We start from the raw sequence: 20,924 nt of genomic DNA, 5'->3' as shown, positions 1-20,924 counted from the left end.
AAGGGGATTGCACACCGGCCGCGCAGCTCAGTTGAGTTTGCGTCTAGGACGACTCGGAGGTATTGTAAACCGGAAGTGCACATTAAATAGCGCGAGCTTCGTCAAATAGCGTCTACTTCAAAATGCAAAATATGCGTTAGCAACCAATGTTAATCGTTAATGATTTGGGACAAATATGATGTTATTTAATGTTAAACTATGTGAGTGGCGCTGTGTGGCGCGACAGGGATTTGAGCAACTTCCTGAGTCACAGCTGGGCGGCGCCGGTGTGCGATGTATACTCATAGAAAACAATGTGTTTGATTTTTTTTTAGAACGGCGCGGCCGGTGTGCGATCCCCTTTATTATATTTAACTCTTTCCCCACCAGTGTTTGAAAAAAGTTGCCAACCAGCTCCAGCATTTTTTATGATTTGACAAAAGTTTTTCTTGATAAAAAGAGAACAAATAAAAAAATTAAAGCAGAAGGTCTGTTCTTTCATTTGAGATATATATATATATATATATATATATATATATATATATATATCAAATGAAAGAACAGACCTTCTGCTTTAATTTTTGTATTTGTTCTCTTTTTATCACCTCTCAAATATGGGTAGGGTTCTTTTAAAAAAATCAAAATTGAGCAAAAAGGTAAGATTATTGCATTTTTGTAAAGGGCTTTTGTTAGAGATCAGATTCAGAGCGATAATCAAAACATACACAAAATTTGTACTGTTTTTGAATTCATGAATACTTTAGTGTATTTAGTGTATAGAACCTGTAAATGTAACATCAACTTTTATTTTTGCAGTTTCTCTGCCAACTGCTTCAGTTGAGCGGAGACTTTTATGCATTAGCTTGCAACTACTTTTACGTATGACGTTTATCTTTCACACGAGGAGACATGCGCACATGGACATAACCGTGAGAAAGCCGGTTACGGTGTTTGCATGCCACGCAAAATCAGGGTAATGATCAAAAAACTACATGTGCCGATCTATTTTTGCTTACGCCGTTTATGGGTTTTCCAAGATAAAAGAAACCCATTTTACGCGTTTACATGACCCCAAGTGTTAACAGTTTATTAAGCATAATCGGCGTAAGACTGCATGTAAACGCACTCATTGGCAGGAAAGCGTTTTTTCTTAATTGACGAGATAGCTCGTCGGTGGCGGGGAAAGAGTTAAGCATTAGAAATACTACTGTGACTAAAGAGCTTACTCATACTAATGCATTAAACAGTACAGATACATAAAGAAACATAATCATCCATACTGTTAGTTTAGAGCAGTTGTAAAACCTTACATTGGGTGATGGTCTAATGCTATCTCGTGGCAATTCCTACATATTTTTGAGGTGGCTAATGTGTATTAATTTGTACGACCACATTTGCATACACATATTTGTACGATTTGCTTTGGCCCTTGTGACGCTGACGTTAGCGGTGAGGTTTCGTTATTGTTTTGTTTATTATAATCGTAATCACTTTATACCAATTAATATGAATTAGCCAATGTGTAAAATATGTACGAATTTACGACAAGGCTGGATGGTCTAATAAATTTGTTAAGAATTGTATATTGTAAGGGGTAATATTAGCATGCTTAAAATTGGCTAGATTTTAGCACCATGTTTTCATCCATCCTAAACAGATGGGCCCGAAATTAACCCTGTTTTAAGTGCAGATGGGGATTCTGTATCTGGCAAGAAGTGACTTTCAAATGTCTGGCTTCCAATTTCATAATCATCTGCTTCAGCTCCACAATTCACGTCACACATGACTTCAAAAAGTCTGAGATTTCATGGCACCAAATCAAAAAGTCCTGAAATTCAACATTGGCTGCAAACATTTGCACATATAACTATCAAAGTATTCTCACAAACCAGTTAGCGATCTCTCCTCAATGTTCATCACCTCAAGTGTTTAGTGTTGGGTTAGGGGGATGGGAAGGACTAAGCCAGGCAGTCAGCATATGGCTTTAATCTAGTTAATAATCTGGGTTTATTTAACTGACCCGGAGGTCTAAAAGAGAGACACGACTCGTGACTTCAGTGCTGCCCTGGGTCGGCTTCGATGGCAGAGCAGACAGATCGTGATGCCAGGCCGTGCATTTATCTTTCAACACTAATTGAGCTTTTCTTCTGTGAGCACTCGCCTGTTGAGCTGCTCTGTTTGTTTTTTACCATGTCTTGTTTCTGGCCAGAGTATGTTAAGGAGGGCAAGGACATCTTCTTTAACTCAACCGTTTTTACTTTACACCGACTGGTTCAGAGCAAGATGACTCGACTGCTAAAGGATATCGCTGCCTGTGTGACCTGCCAGCATGCTTCTGATGGATCTGTTTTCATGGTACCTCAAAGGCAGATATCTTTTATTAAATATTAATGGATTTAAGGTTTTTAAGGCGTTTCATTTTGTTCAGTTTTCATTTATGTGGGTAAATAGGCCATGTTTACACGACAACACGTTTAACTAAAAACGGGTCATTTACACAACAGTGATGGTCCTGGGAATGCAAACTTTCAAAAATGGGTTTAAAAGTGTAAGTTTAAAAAAAATGTAAACTACAAAACGGCAATCTAACAGTGACGTCACATGCATGCCTATTACACGTTCGGTCCATGAGTACTTCACAACCGTAACAACAATGGCGGGTTGCAGGAGTGTGTTTGTGCTGCTCAAGATACTGAGTTTATTAAGACGTCTCCAACAAATGTTACAAAATTTTGCCACTTTATAGTCTAGGGTCAAACCTACCATATTGTGCGACTAAACAAAACTTTCGCCGTTTTGATTGCTTGTATTTATCGCTCTGTAGAAGAATGCATATCTGTGCAGGCGTGTAGTGTTTCTTTACAAGTTCACATTGCCATCTACTGGTCTGGTATCCATAATACAGTACTTTTAGTAATTTTTGCAGATCTGTGTGAACGTTGATCGTAGGGCTGCATAACGATTAATCGCGACTAATTTTTTGCAGAATAAAAGTTTTTGTTTACATCATATATGTGTGTGTACTGTGTATAATAATTATGCATAAATAAATACACATACATGTAGATATTTAAGGGCGTATTTACATGTGTATATAAATTTTTATATTTATAAATAATTTATATTATATATAAATATTTAATCTATAAATATTTTTTTCTTAAAATTATACATGCATGTGTGTATATTTATTTATACATAATTATTATACACAGTACACACATATATATGATATAAACAAAAACTTTTATTCTGCAAACGATTAATCACGATTAATCGTTATGCAGCCCTAGTTGATCGGTTTGACAACGTGGGTATGCCAAATATTTTTGCTAGATAAAAGAAAAACTTTTACAGTTTTAGTTCAATTGATGTTGAGTTTTTTGAGAGAGTGGTTTACGATATCATTGTTGCTGATAAGATTAAAGTTTTTTTTATATACGTCACATTATTATCTATTGAACTGTAATAATCCAGTGTTTGTTGTAATGGTATATTTGTTTTGATGAATCACATGGCTTCTCGAACTTGTAGATAGCTTAGATGTACTTTTATAAACAGTGGATTGTCATCAATATCAGTGGATGTAGCAGGAAAACAATTCTTGTGCACTGGAAAAGAGGTTTTGTTTCTTGGTGATCTTTTATTGATTTATGTTTGTATGTCTTTATTTATATGGGTTTTAAAAAGGAAGATGGCTGCATGACACAATTGCTGTAACCTCAGGGATATAAATCACTGTCAAATCTTTACTGTGGCATGACAGGACATTTTGCTCTGAGATATGGCTATGAATTTCCCCAGGGACACTACATCCTTACTTGGCTTTTCATACATTTTTTATGATTTTATAAGAGCTATAAACTAAGCATCTTTTCGGGTCTGGCTGGGTGTAAATTTTCAGCTGGACGCGTGTGGATATTATTTTTTAAAAAGTTAGAAGGTGTTTGGTGAGGGTGACTTGCCTCTTGTTAAAGTGGATTGGTAATATTAGTTTAACACCTTTCCCATTGAATACAGCAAATGAGGCTAATCTCTCTTTTGGCAGACATAAAGCGCCATGTGCCATAATCCTCACACCTCCTATAGTCGCTCTCCTGAGACCTTAGAAAAGTCACAATTGTTTTGTTTGTTGAAGGAATTTTGCATGTTTTTATTGCTCTGTTGTGATATTCACAGGATTGTTTTTTGTTTCATAGACCCTTTATAATACTGAATATCAGCTTTATAGTAAATCACTTTTGGTTTTACTAACCAGACAGGATTTGTATTTGCTTTAGATGAGTTTCAAGCTACATTCTTAAAGAGATACTTGAGCCAGATATCAAAATTACCCCATTATTTACTTACCCTCAAGCAATCCAAAAACTTTGTTCAGACTCTTTCTTTTTTTAGACTCTTATATTTTCCAAAATAATCTTTCAGACGAGCACATTTTGGGTTGTTTTAGTAAATGTCCTTGCTTTTTCAAGCTTCATAGTCATAGAAAACAGGGATCAGGGAACAACTTCTTCCTTTAAACCCCAAAAAAGTGCAATTATCCTTCAGAGAGTTAATCCACACGGCTGGGTTAATAAAGGTCTTCTACGGGTAATCGATTGTTCATTTGTAAGAAAAATATCCATATTTCAAACTTTTAAAACTATAGTAACTATCTTTCCGATAATGACGCCATATTGGACAGTGTTTTATCGTAGTGAGCATTGGGTATGTTGCCCAGTGACTCTCGTAAATCGCATGAGTCTAAAGGGGGTCACACACCGGATGTGCAGTGCCGTTCTAAAAAACTCGAACACATATACGCACACCGGCGCTGACAGGTGGCGCTTGTCCGCGGGGCCCAGCTACGACTCAGGAAGTTGCTCAAATCCCTGTCGCGCCACAGAGCTGCACTCACATAGTTTAACATTAAATAACATCATATTTGTCCCAAATCATGAACGATTAATATTGGCTGCTAACGTATATTTTGCATTTTGAAGTAGACGCTATCTGACTAAGCTTGTGCTATTTAATGTGCACTTCCGGTGTACGATACCTCAGAGTTGTCCTAGACGCGACTCGAGCTGCGCGTTCGGTGTGCGACACCCTTTAGATTGCCCCATTAACAGAAGCTAGTTATTATAGTTAATAAAGTTTGAAATCTGGATATTTTTCTTACAATATTGCATCAATTACCCGAAAACAATCTTTCTTTACCCATTTGAGCCGTGTGGATTACCTCTGTGAAGAATAAATTCACTTTTTTAGGCTTCAAAGTCAGAAATTGTTACCTGATTCCTGTTTTCTATCGTTATAAGCTCGGAAAACCAAAGACATTTACTAAAGTAACTCCAAATGTGTTCGTTTGAAAGATGATGGACATTTCTGACCCGTGCTGGCAATTGAGTTGGAATTACACAATTTTTCACATTTTCAAAAATGAGTTATTTATATTTTGAACTTATCTAAAACTTCAAAATGATGTATGATTTGTTGAAATCAGACAAAAATGAGAGAGCTACACCTGTTTGAAGTTGATAGTCAGCAAAGTCAGTTTTAAAAATAATGGAGGTAGAGATTTTTGAGGGTTCAAAAGCAAAATCACTGCATCCATATACCATCTTTGTATAAGATTAACAATTTTGAACGATACACTTCTCAGAAAAGTCCAAATAAAGATCATTTTAGATGTTTAATGATTATTTAGAGCATTGGGATCGCTAGACGGGGTTACTTATTTTTATGAAAATCTAAATTTTAAAGCAACACTATGTAGTTTCCATGTAAAAATGACTTACAGCTCCCCCATGTGGTTGAAAAACGCAACAGTGCCTGGTATCAGACACTCTTCTGCAGGCAGGGGGAGGGGCGGGGCTGTGTTTCCTACCCTCCACCGCCACTTTCAGAGTGTGCTTGTAGCAGCTAGGAGGCTGCTCAGGTTGCAGCAACAGTACAATTTGTCCAGTTAAAAGTTGTTCTATCACTGAAATAATTTTAGAGACATTATTTAAAGGTAAAAAAAACTACATAGTGTTGCTTTAACCAGAATCGTCATTTATACTTTTCGCCTCAAGCTTAAAATTAGACAGTGCACATTCAAACTCATTTTGCTTGCACTAAATCCTGGTGTAATTATTATATTTGACTGGAGTATCACTTTAAGTATGTTTACTTGTTAATAAAACATTGAAAAACACTGATTTATGTTTAGTGAAAAATATTTTTAAATCCCCTTTGCCAAAATCTGGTTTGGTGTTTTGGACTGTCTGAGTAGTGGGTTTAACATGACAGGTCCTGTTTGTGTTGGACGTGTTTAGTGTCAGGTGACCTGTAATTGAAATAAACAACAGTCTGAGATTACTAACTAAGGGCAGCATCTATTTATTTTGTCTACAGAACAGAACAAGACAGACCCAACAAGTGCAATGTTGTTTACATCAACATGTTTTCACATTAAAGCTTCAAAGCTGCAGTATTTGCCTAGGGGCTAAGATAGCCCAGAGCTAAAATAAGAAAGTTAATGTTTATGAAATATTTTATAGGATAAACCTGAACCGGTCTTTTCCTCTGCTTCATAACTCTGTAGTTTATATTTTTTGGATGCACAGTAATGTTTGTGTCCACCGACCATCCAGAAACATCAGCATTGTGTTCATGTTGTTGAAAGCTGCGGCTATTGAAAGTGTTTGAGAGTTGTAAAGGTGTTGTGCCAGCCATTGATATGCAGATTTCAGTTGCCACCAGCAGATTTTGAGTAGCCCACGTGTCGATTTTTCAATCCTGTCACAAAGACATTTCCTTTAAAAAGATCAATAGCCAAACATCCAAAATTTGCCCTCTTTCTGGAAATGCTCGATTGTTGACCTGGGGAGAAAAGGATCTTTATGTTTTTATGAAGAAACACGAAAAGATGCCAACTTTTAGGGTGGGAAAGACTGGACGAAAGAGCTTTTCACTGGCCAGAAGGACCAGGTACCAGGCTGTAGGTGCCTGGAGGAAACTTTACAGACTGATCTTTATGGTAAGTGTTGGATATGAAGATGAAAACAAAGAAAGACTGAATATAATGCCTATTATTACAACTGGTATTAACATCAGTCCCAGGAGATCAACAGTTTGATCACAGTGTTGTATTAGCAGTGTATGGATAAGCATCTGCCAAATATATCAATGCAAATGTAATATTGCTGTTTACACCTGGTATGATAATTTATAGTAATTTAGTGGTTATGGGAGACATACAGTACATTAAGATGAGTTGTGGTGGGTGCAATATAATGTATTTAATATCTATAATAATGTCAGATTATTCACATCAGATTTATAATATTAGAATACAGTGAAAATATTTGTAACATTTTGTAATGGCGATTACTCTCCTGCATGCATCACTTTATCTCAGTATGTTAATGAATGCAAATCTTGGGCATGTTTATTAATTGGTACTATTTTAGTATAATTTATTTATCCGTTTCTAGAAGAGGTTATTGAAGTAGCTTGAATGGTTTGATCACAAAATGCATTGGACCCCATTTTCACTGAGCTGAATCTTAATACTGAGTGTAGTTTATCATCTGTGAAAATGAAAAGAAATAAAGACTTTCATGTTGAGGAGTACAGATAACCGGACTGACGCTTTTGACAGCTTATATTGCAGCACTATAGGAGTAAAACTGAAACTACAGATTTAATCTTTCTTGTACTGCTGTCTGTATTTCCTTATTATTTTTTAATGACATTTTTGTGCCATTTAGCAAGCAAGTTCATACATGAGTTTAAAATATACCATATGTTGTTTGGCATGTTTTCTGGCTGTGTTAGAGTTTAAGTTAAATTTTGATTTGGCATGTTTTTTGCACAGGTTCCTAAATTACTTCAGCATAAACATATATAGACCGAAAATATTGAGCATGTTATAAACAACTGAAATCTGCATATTAAAGGATCTAAAAGATGGCGGCGCTCACATTTACATCAAAAATAAGGTGGATAATTACTATCATTTGTGACCCTGGACTACAAAACCAGTCATAAGTCGCACGGGCATATTTGTAGCAATAGCCAACAATTGCATGGGTCAAAATGATCAATTTTTATGCCAAAAATCATTAGGATATTAAGTAAAGATCATGATTCATAAAGATATTGTATTCATTTCCTACTTTAAGGATTTTAAAATGTATTTAATATTAGTAATATGTGTTGCTAAAGCCTTCATTTGATCAACTTTAAAGGCGATTTTCTCAATAACTAGATTTTTGGCACTTCCAGATTTTTTAAGAGTTGTCTCTCTGCCAAATATTTTCCTATCCTAACAAACAAACCATACATCAATGAAAAGCTTATTTATTCTTTATAAATCTCAAAAATGTACCCTTATTACTGGTTTCAGCAGTGACAACATAAGCAATCGGCTTTTGTGGTCAACATTTAACTTCCAGTAAACTCTGTAAGTACTTTAAACATAGTTTATTTATATAACAAGCTTAATAAACAACACGTACACTGCAAAAAAATGATTTTAAAGAAAAGAAAATTCTTAGTATTTTTGTCTTGTTTTCAGTAAAACTATCAAAAAAATCTTAAATTAAGATGCTTTTTCTTAATGAGCAAAATGATCCAAGAAAATTAGTCTAGTTTTTAGACTAAAAATATCAAATTTAAGTGATTTTGTGCATAAAACAAGCAAAAAAATCTGCCAATGGGGTTAGCAAAAAAAAACTGGAAAAATTTTCTTAAACACTAAATTCAAGAAAAATTTGCTTACCCCATTGGCAGATTTTTTGCTTGTTTTATGCACAAAATCACTTAAATTTGATATTTTTGGTTTAAAAACTAGACGTTTTCTCTTGGGTCATTTTGCTCATCAAGTAAAAGCATCTTCATTTAAGAATTTTAAGATATTTTTATTGAAAACAAGACAAAAATGCTAAGAAATTTTTTTGCATTGTAGATTACCCAGGAAACCAAAACATTTTTTATTTTCGATGAGGTATTTGTTCAAGAGATCAGTTTAGCAATAGTCAAGAACATAAAAAAAAACTATAACCAGAAGTAAAGTTCGGACCAGACGCGTATTGTGTCACCGCACCCGTGTCCGATGAACCCGTAGATATGATTCTGTATTTACTAATTAAACCCAATTGCATTCTCGCCTTGTTTGAAGGAACTGCTTTTCCATCACAAAATGTTTGCATTTCATACAAATGAGCTAATAAAATATTTGAAATCAGTATGTCGATTTTGATTTACCCGTGTCAATATATTTACTCGTGTGGCAATAACCGTGTAATAAGCGGGATAATGAGATCCACTTCGCATCTGGCTCCTGATAACACTCAGCTGGCTGTACATTATCTTTTACTTAATATGGCATTAGATACATTTGGTTGAATTGACTCAAGACTTTGGCTGTGGTAAATTAAGAAATGACTGCAGACCGTTCACTGCAGCATTTAAGAGATGTTCAGAGCCACAGACTGATGTCTTGTGTTTTTACTTTTTATCTCTCTCCTAGCATACTAAACAACCCACGGCTGCACTATAATCTCTGGAGTGTCTGTGCTGTATTTAGTAAACCATGCCGCAAATGCAATCTGCTTTTTCTTTAGTCTCTCTTCCTGGCTGACTCATCGACTCATTTTGTACATAACCATGAAAATAACCAAGCAAAAATGTCATCTTCTAGAGTCATTTTCTAAAGTGGTAGTAGGCTGTGTAGGCTTTATTTTTTATATACGGTATGATGGTTTCAGCAGTAACAACATAAACAAGCAGCTTTCGTGGTCATCACGTAGCTTCCTGTAAACTCAGCTAAGAATAAATAACAAAGTCCTTTTAAAGTAGTAACAAGAACAATAAACAACACCTAGATTACCTATGAAACCAAAACATTTGTTATTTTCGATGAAGTATTTGTTTAAGAGTTCAGTTTAGCAACTAGTCAGACCAATAAAAAACAGAAACCGGAAGTTCGGACCAGACACGCAATCTGATGAAACCGTCTATATATATATATATATATATATATATATATATATATATATATATATATATATATATATATATATATATATATATATATATATATATATATATATATATATAGACGGTTTCATATATATATTAGGGATGCTAAACAATTTATCGCGATTAATCGCTAGCAGAATAAAAGTTTTTGTTTACATCACATATGTGTGTAAACTGTGTATAGTAAATATGTATATATATATAAATATGAACACATTCATGTGTAATTTTAAGAGAAAAAAAAGTATATATTAAGTATTTATATTTATATATAATATAAATTATACATAAATATACAAATGTATATACACATGTAAACATTTCTAAAACATATACATGCATGTGTGTACATTTATTTATACAAAGTTATTATACACAGTTCACACACATATATTATGTAAACAAAATCTTTTATTCTGCTAACGATTAATCGTGATTAATCGTTAAGCATCCCTAATATATATATTGTTTTAAGACAAATAATATACAATTTAAGTGAAATTTTCCTTAAAACAAGCAAAATTATCTGCCAATGGGGTGAGAAAAAAAAGTGAAATAAGATTTCTTTTTTCTTAAACACTAAATTAAAGTACAATTTTCTCACCCCATTGGCAGATATTTTTGCTTGTTTTAAGCACAAATTCACTTAAATTGTTTATTTTTTGTCTAAAAACTAGTATTATAATCTTAGGTCATTTTGCTCATAAAGAAAATACATCTTGTTTAAGAATTTTTAGATATTTCTACTGAAAACAAGACAAAAATAGTAAGTAAGAAAGTCATTTTTTTGCAGTTATTGACTATTTAATGCTTTGTATAATAAACTGAAAAGTACTCAAATGTGCCATTGCCATTTGATGATTATGGATAATTATTGTAATTTAATAAGAAGTTACTGTGGCAGAAATCATCATTCACAATTTTAACATACTGTTTTGTCATGTTGCTTCAAATTTGTATGTCTTCCAGGTGATCATTAGGAGTTATTTAAACCCAAAAATTAAAACCCCATTTTTTCATCTTAATGCTATTAGGTGTACAGTTTATGCCTTTCTTCTTTCAACCAAACATATTTATAGTTGTATTAAATAATAAACTGGCTTGTGATGTCTTTGTAATGGCATTGCATAGTGGCGATGTGCTTGATGGCCATCCTTATCATATTAAGGAACCTATACTTTGATGGGTTAATATATGTGACCCTGGACCACAAAACCAGTCATAAGGGTTCATTTTTTTAAATTAAATTTACATTTATGCATCATCTGAAAGCTGAATAAATAAGTTTTCTATCATGATTTATGGTTTGTTAGGATAGGACAATATTTAAAACTATTTGAAAATCTGAAATATCAGGGTGCATATTTAGAAAACCACCTTTAAAGTTGTCCAAATGAAGTCCCTGGCAATACATATTAATAAAGATAAATACAATTTTGATATATTTATGGTAGGAAATGTACTAAATATCTTTATGGAATGATTTTTGGCATAGAAATTGTTATAATTTTGACCCATGCAAGGTATTTTTGGTTATTGCTACAAATATACCCGTGCAACTTGTGACTGGATTTGTTGTACAGGTTTTTTTTTAGGTGAAATGTTTATGAGAGAAAATTATTTTTATTTTGAGTGTATTTATGCATCGCATTTAAATATAATACATCTAGATAAAAATGGCAGCACATTGGTACGTAAGACGATCATTGGTTTTCGCATGGCTCATATGTAGTGGTGAATTATGGGTTAAATTTCAATTTATTGGTGAACTACTCCTTTAAGTCAAACTTTGCAATACAACACACTATTGATTCAATTCATAGTCATATTTTTGACTGCTATATTAAAATTATACCACTTGACAACCCTGTGAAAAATGTGAAAGAATTGAATGTAGTCTTTTTCTCCTCCTTGTTTCTCTTGCAGAGCGTGGATACAGTTTGTTCTCTCTATCAGTCCTTCCAAGAAGTTTCTGGAGGTCTGATGGAGGGTCAGAGGGCTCAAACGGGGCCTGAATCCTCCATCCTGAGGCCCTGTCCACGTCATATGTCTGCCACAGAGAGACTTTGCAAGGTCATCCAGGAATTAGTAGACACGGAAAAATCATATGTAAAGGTGAGAAGTGACTCTGTAATCCGTTATTAGTGAACTCTCATACAAAACAACGATAGATACAGTAAGCACTTAAACCATCATTTCAGTCGCGAGTTTTAGCATTACGACAAACAAAACCAGATTTAGCAGAAAACACAGGCAGTTTTGTTCATTCCCACAGGACCGGCAATTAAAAATCTCCTCGAGCAGGTGACTGGAAAACGCCTCCCATCTCATCTGTTTAATGAATAATAATGAGGCTTTCATACAGTATGATTATATAAACATCAGAGGGCTGTTGATATTAATATGCAATCTTAAAGCTATGCTGTTGTCATGTGCTTACCTGCTTTATATGCGTCTGATGATTTGATTTGTGAAATGGGGGCAGAGCATCATCCCAGTGAAGTCTTTTGTCTGTGATATGCAGCATTGGCACATATGCACCCTAATGAATATTTACAACAATGCAATGCACTAACTTGTCTGCAGCACTCAGTACAGGTCTGAGAGGACCTAACGGTTAGAGAACCGGTTGACCAAAAGGTTGCCGGTTCGAATCTCACAGCCCTTAAGCAAGGCACCCCCTCAAATTTCTTTGGGCGCTGCAGTTTTCATGATTTTTCATTAACTTGCATTATGTGTTATGCTGTTTGCCAGTATCTGGGAAATCTCTTATATTTCCACTTAGTTCTTAATATTCATATACTAGATGTTGAGTACATAGTGCATAGTAAGGAGTTTAATTATGTTTTTTAATTTCTACATTTAATTTGACATTTTTGTCACAGCCTTAAGGTGCCTTCACACTATTTTTTGGACGTTGCTGCGAATATGGGCGTCCATCTTTGGATGCGGTAGAGAAAGGTTACACCATGACATACCGGTTTTCTACTGGTCATATGTATTCATGCAATACAAATTCGTAGGTCAAAGTTCACCAGACTGATGAGTTTTACGCTAATCTGTAATTCCGCTATTATTCACTAGATGGCGCTCTTACCCAATTTATAAAAAAAACTAGCAAAAACTAATTTATTTAATTTTAAACTTTATGTATGTTTTGATAATTGTTCTGAATCTGATCTCTAACAAAAAAATTTAACAAAAATGCAATTATTTTAGCTTTTTGCTCAAATTTTTTTCTTTTTTTAGAAACCAACACATATTTCAGAGGTTATAAAAAGAAAACAAATAAAGATAGGATGAAACATTTTTTTCCCATTTTGTTTGTTTGAAAGCAGAGGGTCTGTTATGTTATTTGATATATTTGTATGTTTATATATTTATAAAAGAACATTTTCCTGGAAGGCATTTTGTGAAAAATGCTGGCGGGCAACTTTTTTTAAAAAAAGGCTGGCGGGGAATGAGTTAAAAGGAAAGTTAACCATTTACTGACTCTTATGTTGTTACAAGCCTGTATAAATTTCTTTGTGCTGATGAACACCAAAGGAAGAGGAATTTGTAACCAAACTGATCAGAGGTCCCATTAACTTCCATAGGATTCTTTTATCATACTATGGAATATAATGGGTCCTCTAATCGGTTAGATTACAAATATTTCTCAAAATATCTTCCCTTATGTTCATCAGCACAAAAAAAGCATTTATAAAGGTTTATAACAGAATGAGGTAGAAAAGACTCAAAAGGTCTAGAAAGTACAAAATGTATTTATTAAAGTGCATAGTGCAAAAATGTGAATTAAAAACAGAGAAACCTGAGCAATTCACATTTTTGCGCTATGCACTTTAATAAATACATTTTGTACTTTCTAGACCTTTTGAGTTGATTCAGTGTGCGGTCAGCCATTTTTCTACCTCATTCTAAATATCCTTCTTGGTTCTACGCACCTGAAGAAATATATAGTTAATTGGGAGCGCAACAATTTTTCCTAAAGGTTTATAACAACATAAGAGTGAAACATTTTTTGGGTGAACTGTCCTTTTAACCATATCATTTACCTAAATAGCACTGTGTTTTGTTTTTGTATGGCTGTATGAGGGGCAGATTTCTGGAGATGTGAAGTTCATTTAAAGAGACATCATGATGTGTTTCTATCTTTTTTCTTATAGGACCTTAACTGCCTGTTTGAAATTTACCTGAAGCCTCTGCAGAAGGAAACTTTCCTCACCCAAGATGAGGTGAGACCCGACCTCATTTTACACCGAAATTGAAAAGTCTGTGTAGGATAATTTTGCACAATCGCTCACTGTAATAATAAATTCTGCCTCATTTGCCGCCACATTGCGAAGCGTGCATGTCCCCATTTTACCCGGTTATGATTTATGTTAAGCTCAACTTAACAGTTTTAAAACTGCAGCTGAACTGAATTTGACCCTGGCGTGAATCGAGACGTCCCAGAGGAGAGATCGCTCAATACAAGCTAAAGTCTGAACCGTATTAAAGCCTGGTTAATAGACACTTTAGTGTGCCATTGCAGAGATTGAACAAGCACCAAAAATAAAATGACTTTAGTTCTGCTTCTTAAGATAACGGTGATAATGTGGCAATGAATGACCAACAGAGAGAAAAGCTTAGCAGTTGAACATCTGAAATGCCTTTATATTTAACTCTTTCACCACCAGCGTTTTTAAAAAAAAGTTGCCAGCCAGCGCCAGCGTTTTTCATGATTTTCACCAAAGTTTAATGCCTTCCAGAAAATGTTCTTCTTTAAATAAATAAACATACAATATACCAAATGAAAGAACAGACCCTCTGCTTTCAAACAAAAAAAACCGTTTCATCCTACCTTTAGTGGTTCTTTTGCAATCAGCTTTTGAATATGGGTAGGTTTTTGCAAAAACACCATATTTTGAGCAAAAAGCAAAAATAATTCCATATTTGTGACGGACTTTTCATAGAGATCCCATTCAGAGCGATCTTTAAAACAGACACGGACATGGAGCAGCTTGCCATAGGGCAATACTTCCGGTTTTAAAAAGTTGCGGAAGGGCGCCACCTGGTGGATAATAGCGGTATTGCGGAAAGACGGAAAATCTCGTCATTGGCGGGGAAGCGTTTTCTCTTAATTGACGAGATATCTCGTCAATGGCGGGGAAAGAGTTAATATTTAAAAAACACTGCCATAATCTTTAGTGTTGTTTAAACATTACCGTATAACCCCAGTGTAACATAATGTATGAAGATTTGGAGATGGCTCTTCTTGCCTTAGTCTAGAAAGAAAATTCAAACCGTTAGTCTGCCAACCTCTGTAGTAAAAAGTTTTGGACAGGTCAGCACAACTTGTATTTTTTGCAAAGATCAGTTTTTGACTTAAAAATGCTGTCATTGGGTTCCTTCAGATGGAGAGTCTGTTTGGCAGTCTTCCAGAGATGTTGGACTTCCAGAAGGTTTTCCTTCAAACCCTGGAAGAGAAGATCAGTTCATCTCCTAACTTCAGCACACTGGAGACCCCTGTGCAGTTCAAGGTGGGATTCATATTGAGTTCATTTTTACAAGATAATCACAGAGACAGAAATCCTTTTAAGATAGGGCTGTCACGATTATAAAATTTGGTTGACGGTTAATTGTCTAATAATTGTGACGATTATTATTGCTTTGAGATTTAATTCTCATACATTTTTTTCTTTGTTTATGAAATAATTTTCACATATTGTTGTGATTATAATTAAATCTATAATTCTTTTATAAATTGTAATTATATAAATCTATATAATTAAATTAAATCTTTTGCAAGGTTTACCTGGCAGCAAATATTAATACACAAAACACATATATAAAAGTTATTTGATACGGTCTCGTTTATGCAGGCGCCGTAGCTCCCCCTTGTGTTTTTAGAGAGATGTGCAATCATTGCGGTGTTCTGAAATAATTGCGATGAGTTCAAGCAATCGAGATGAAACGATTATTTAATCATTGTGACAGCCCTATTTTAAGATGTTTTTTCTTTACCACGGACATGTGTTGACATATGAGTCGATACTGAATGGCTTTGTAATGTAGTTTTATACTGTAGTTTTATTCATTATTCAGCATTAGTTTTTTCATTCCTCTTTCAGAAGCTGCTCTTCTCTCTCGGTGGCTCATTTCTGTATTACGCCGAACACTTCAAACTTTACAGCGGCTTTTGTGCGAACCACATAAAAGTGCAGAAGGTTCTGGAACGAGGTACAGCATAAATAAACGCATCTGCTTTCTTCATTACACACAACATCCACATCACAATACAGTAAAATTACATTTGTATTAACTCTTTCCCCGCCAGTGTTTAAAAAAAAGTTGCCATTCAGCGCCAGCATTTTTCATGATTTTTACAAAAGTTTAATGCCTTTCAGAAAATATTCTTCTTTAAATGTTTAAACATACAATATATTAAATGAAAGAACAGACTATCTGCTTTTGAACAACAATAAAAAAAAATGTTTCATCCTACCTTCATTAGTTCTCTTTTTATCACCTCTCAAATATGAGGGTAGGTTTCTTTAAAAACACCAAATTTTGAGCAAAAACTTGAGATAATTAAATTTTTGTGAAGGACTTTTGTTAGAGATCAGATTCAGAACGACCCTCAAAACTTACACGAACATACAGCTGTTTGCCCTAGGGCAATACTTCCGGGTTTTATAAGTTTACGCCATCTGGTGGATAATAGCCGTATTGCAGAAAGCCGAAAATACTCGTCATTGGCAGGGAAGCGTTTTCTCTTAATCGACAAGTTAACTTGTCAATGGCGGGGAAAGAGTTAACTTCTGAATAATTAAACAAATGCATAGTCGCATATTCCCAGTGTTGGGGAAAGTTACTTTTAAAAGTTTTGCATTACAATATTAAGTTACTCACAAAAAAGTTACTAATTGAGTTACTTCGTTACTTTTCATGGAAAGTAATGCTTACGTTCTGCATACGTAGTGCATAATGTGACTATGTTTAGTTTAATTAAGTACATCATTTTTTTTAATCTAATAAATTAAACTAAAAAAGTAACTTGCATTACTTTTTTAAAAAAGTTACTTAAATATAAATGTGTACATTTGAAAAGTAATGCATTACTTTACTCGTTACTTCAGAAAAGTAATATTACTGCGTAATGCACGTTACTTGTAATGCGTTACCCCCAACACTGCATATTCCTTGTCATCTTTTATTCCACCTTCACATTATCTTTTGATTATTATCTACAAATATTATGTATTAAATAAACAATTATTCATTTATGCATGCAATTTATGCTCCTGTATAGCTCAGTGAGTAAAGCATTGCGTTAACAGCGCAAAAGATCATGGGTTTGAACCCAGGTTTACATTTTATTAGCATGTAAGTCACTTTGGATTAAAGCATCTGACAAATGCATAAAAATGCAACATCAGCCTGGTTTTTCTTCTTAGGTAGGTCTGCTATGAAATGCGCTATAAGAGCCACTGTCCTGGTGTTGTATTTGAATGTAATCCAGTCTGTCAGCAGTGTATGTCATTATATATTCTCACACACTGCTTCTGTTGTGCTACGGCTTTCGTTCACAAACTAAAAACCACTTTTGAGTCGACTTGTTAATTGCTTGCCAATTGCTCCCTGAAGTGTCAATTCATCGGGGGTGAGAAGCGTCTCAATTATCGCTCTAATAGCTCCTCTTAATTTAAATGAGATACAAGTGTTACACATTTAATATTATGCATGCTGTATGGCACAGTAGTGCCATTTAAGCATTTCCTAAAACAGATCCCTGCCAAGTTTACAGGCACAGTATGTAAGATTGTTACATTAAAGGTGACATAGAATGATTGAACAGGGTATTTATCCTTGTTCTGTGATGTGACATGTAGACAAACATTTTTTTGTTTGGGTCTTTAATGCCTTAGAAGCTTCCTAAAAACCTCTCTCAGATAGCTCTATTAGGGTGGGGGATATTAAACAAGCGGTTTTGCACCTATTTGGCTCCCCCTACTGGCTTAACTTGCAATCTCATTACTGATTGGCTGACTTTGCTGCCACTCAAAAAAATGTAGCCAATTATTTTAAGTGGAGGGGCAGTGAGATGCCTGTGATGTCATAAGCATCAGTTTTTCAGATTGGGCCGTTTTCTGGCTGACATTTCTAAAAGAGGAATGTCTATGATACTGAGATGTTTAGCATGTCTAGCCTTTTTGTATGTTCGTGAATGCGGGTAGACTACCATTATTCAACAACGACAAGGTAAAAATGGTTTTTCATTCTCTGTCCCCTTTAAAATATGTAAAAGTAACTAGCAGTTTTACATATATTGTTCACTTGTGTACCGTTTTAATCAGTGTTAATCAACATCCCTTTTCCATTGCCCATCAGTGATGTCACATCTGCGTTATCATTGATTTCAGTTTTAATGCCATCGAGATCATAGGTGTACTTTTATTCATGCTGCACTGTGCAGACCATTTGGCATACAATGGCAAAGTATCATGGGAGCGATTCGAAAGCAGTACTGTCGAATCAATCTGCACCAAGTAGTAGTTGTAAGTCACTCTTTTGGCTTACATTATAACACAAGTATGAAACTTTATTTCATTATATTATCCATTAATGTTATTTGTGCCCTTGGTTGGATTGATTAACATTGGCAGTGTAAGTAAAGACGACAACTATCATCATTCTTCACTCCTTCACAGCGTCATCAAGCTGCACCTGTTTTATTATTTTGCGACCTCTAGTGGCAAAAATTACATATTGTGCCTTTAAAGTCCCCTGTAGTTAACAATTTTATCCCTTTAAGGTGAAATGTGGGACTTTAGGAGGATCTCTTGACAGAAATGCAATATAATCTACATAACTATATTATTAGTGGTGTTTAAAGACCTTACATAATGAACTGTATTGTTTTTATTACCACTTTATGAGCTGTTTTTATCTACATACACCGCTGGTCTTCTTACATGGAAATTGCCGTCATGTTTCTACAGTGGCCCTAAACAGAAAAACTGCTCTATAGTGTGCAATTTATCACTACGTTGTCTCAGATGATGACGTGTTTGTCCTGTGGCAGCTATCATAGCTTAACGTTCGCTGACGCTGATTCACAGTCTCACCACTAGATGCTGCTAAAAGTCCCACATTGCTCCTTTAAAACTCAACTATGAGCAGCATATGTCAAAGTTTTTTTTCTGCAATGATATTTTCTTCATGCCCTAAAATAGCTTAAATGTACCTGCACATCCTCGCTTCATTTAGTATATGTGGATATTAAATGATTTCGTGAATTAATCCCCGCCTCCACTCAATCACACCAGCTTGGACCATAGATATAGATGTACATAGATTCCACATTTGGCAGTTCTAGACGCATAGTAGCTAGTTTCACAATGCATAAGTAAACTGTGCGTTTGCAGCACGTACGTTTTTCGAACAGAAATAGAGCTGAAGCTGTGGTTGTTTGTGTCTGTGCAGAATCAATATCTATCTATCTATGGCTTTAACTGCTTGATCAATTCATTCAACTGTGTTGAAGTGATAGGCTGCATGATTGAAACGTATAAAAAACTGAGGCGAAAACTGGTAATACTCCACAAACCTGATATTTGTTTATTGTCTGCAGTGTTGTATTCATACTGCAGTGCCTGTAACAACGTTACCCGTCAGCCTGTGCTGCCTCTTTGTGGATGTATTTAATGCCTTCTGTGCATCACCTGAAGTCATTTACCTGGCAGACCGAACAGACTATTTCAAGTTAAGTTTGTGACGATTGCATTTATTATTCCCCATCTCCTCCAGCAAAAACCGACCGATCCTTCAAGGAATTCCTCGACGCAAGAAATCCAACTAAGCAGCACTCAACCACTTTAGAGTCGTACCTTATCAAACCAGTACAGAGAGTGCTGAAATATCCTCTACTGCTCCGGGAGCTGGTATCTCTGACGGACACGGATAGCGAGGAGCACTACCACCTTACAGGTACGTCATACACAAACAGCATGGGTTGCCAGGGATTTGTTCACTAAAATGGAAATCCTTCTTGCACATTTACCTTACAGCATGTCAGACCAAACTACAAGCCAGCCTTTGGGTTAAATTAACCCTGAAAATCTTTATAGACCGTTTCAGCAGTAACAACATAAACAAGCCGCTGTCGCGGTCCGCACCTAACTTCCGGTAAACTCCGCTAATAATAAATAACAACAAATTCTTTAAACATAGTTTATTTATATAACAAGCAAACAAAACAACACATAGATTACCTAGGAAACCAAAATTTTTTTTATTTTCGACGAGGCATTTGTTCAAGAGATCAGTTTAGCAACTTGTCAGACCATTAAAAAACGAAACCGGAAGTAAGGTTCGGATCCAGACGTGTATCGCGTGCGTCCGATGAAACCATCTATATTTGACCCTACAATTGGTTAAAACAATCCAGCATAGGTTCATCCCTTTTTGACCCAACGCTAGGTTGAAAATACCACATTTTAAATCAAATGTTCACTTTTGTAGCTCTTTGCAGTAGCTCAGATCACATTTGCTCAGGCACATATTCAAATCTTGTTCGATTACAAGACACACAAATGGTGTTTGTTCTCACTGACACAAAATCTGGTGTGATGCATCTTTATGTGCCAACTTAGGAAATGTGCGTGAGCAATCTGTGCTTCACACAAATCCCTCATGGCTTGAGTTGGAATATTCAAGTCTTATTTAACTTTATATTCAGGGTATGAAACAGGGCAGCTCTTCCTTTAAAACAGACAGATTGAGTTGTTTCTCATTACAGAAGCATTGAAGGAAATGGAAAAAGTTGCCAGTCACATCAACGAGATGCAGAAGATCTACGAGGACTACGGTGCCGTATTCGATCAGCTGGTAGCAGAACAAAGTAGCACTGAGAAAGAGGTACGGCTGCAAATACTCCACACGGTTTACAA

At 35.1% G+C, this 20,924-nt stretch overlaps 1 protein-coding gene across 3 annotated transcripts in view; it reads left to right on the top strand.

The window, feature by feature from the left end:
- LOC135777886 (rho guanine nucleotide exchange factor TIAM2-like) overlaps nucleotides 1-20,924 on the top strand; it is a 90,817-nt gene that overhangs the window by 63,136 nt on the left and 6,757 nt on the right. For all 3 annotated transcript variants that reach the window (XM_065288157.2, XM_065288155.2, XM_065288156.2), the window contains exons 16-21: nucleotides 11,917-12,105; nucleotides 14,157-14,225; nucleotides 15,387-15,512; nucleotides 16,104-16,212; nucleotides 19,783-19,962; nucleotides 20,774-20,892. In XM_065288157.2, the coding sequence (XP_065144229.2) occupies nucleotides 11,917-12,105; nucleotides 14,157-14,225; nucleotides 15,387-15,512; nucleotides 16,104-16,212; nucleotides 19,783-19,962; nucleotides 20,774-20,892 (792 nt within the window). The remainder of the gene's footprint in view (nucleotides 1-11,916; nucleotides 12,106-14,156; nucleotides 14,226-15,386; nucleotides 15,513-16,103; nucleotides 16,213-19,782; nucleotides 19,963-20,773; nucleotides 20,893-20,924) is intronic.

This window comes from Paramisgurnus dabryanus, chromosome 17 (assembly GCF_030506205.2).
Source record: "Paramisgurnus dabryanus chromosome 17, PD_genome_1.1, whole genome shotgun sequence".
NCBI lineage: Eukaryota > Metazoa > Chordata > Actinopteri > Cypriniformes > Cobitidae > Paramisgurnus > Paramisgurnus dabryanus.
The sequence above is the reverse complement of the archived record's forward strand: the minus strand, read 5'-3'. Positions and strand labels throughout refer to the sequence as shown.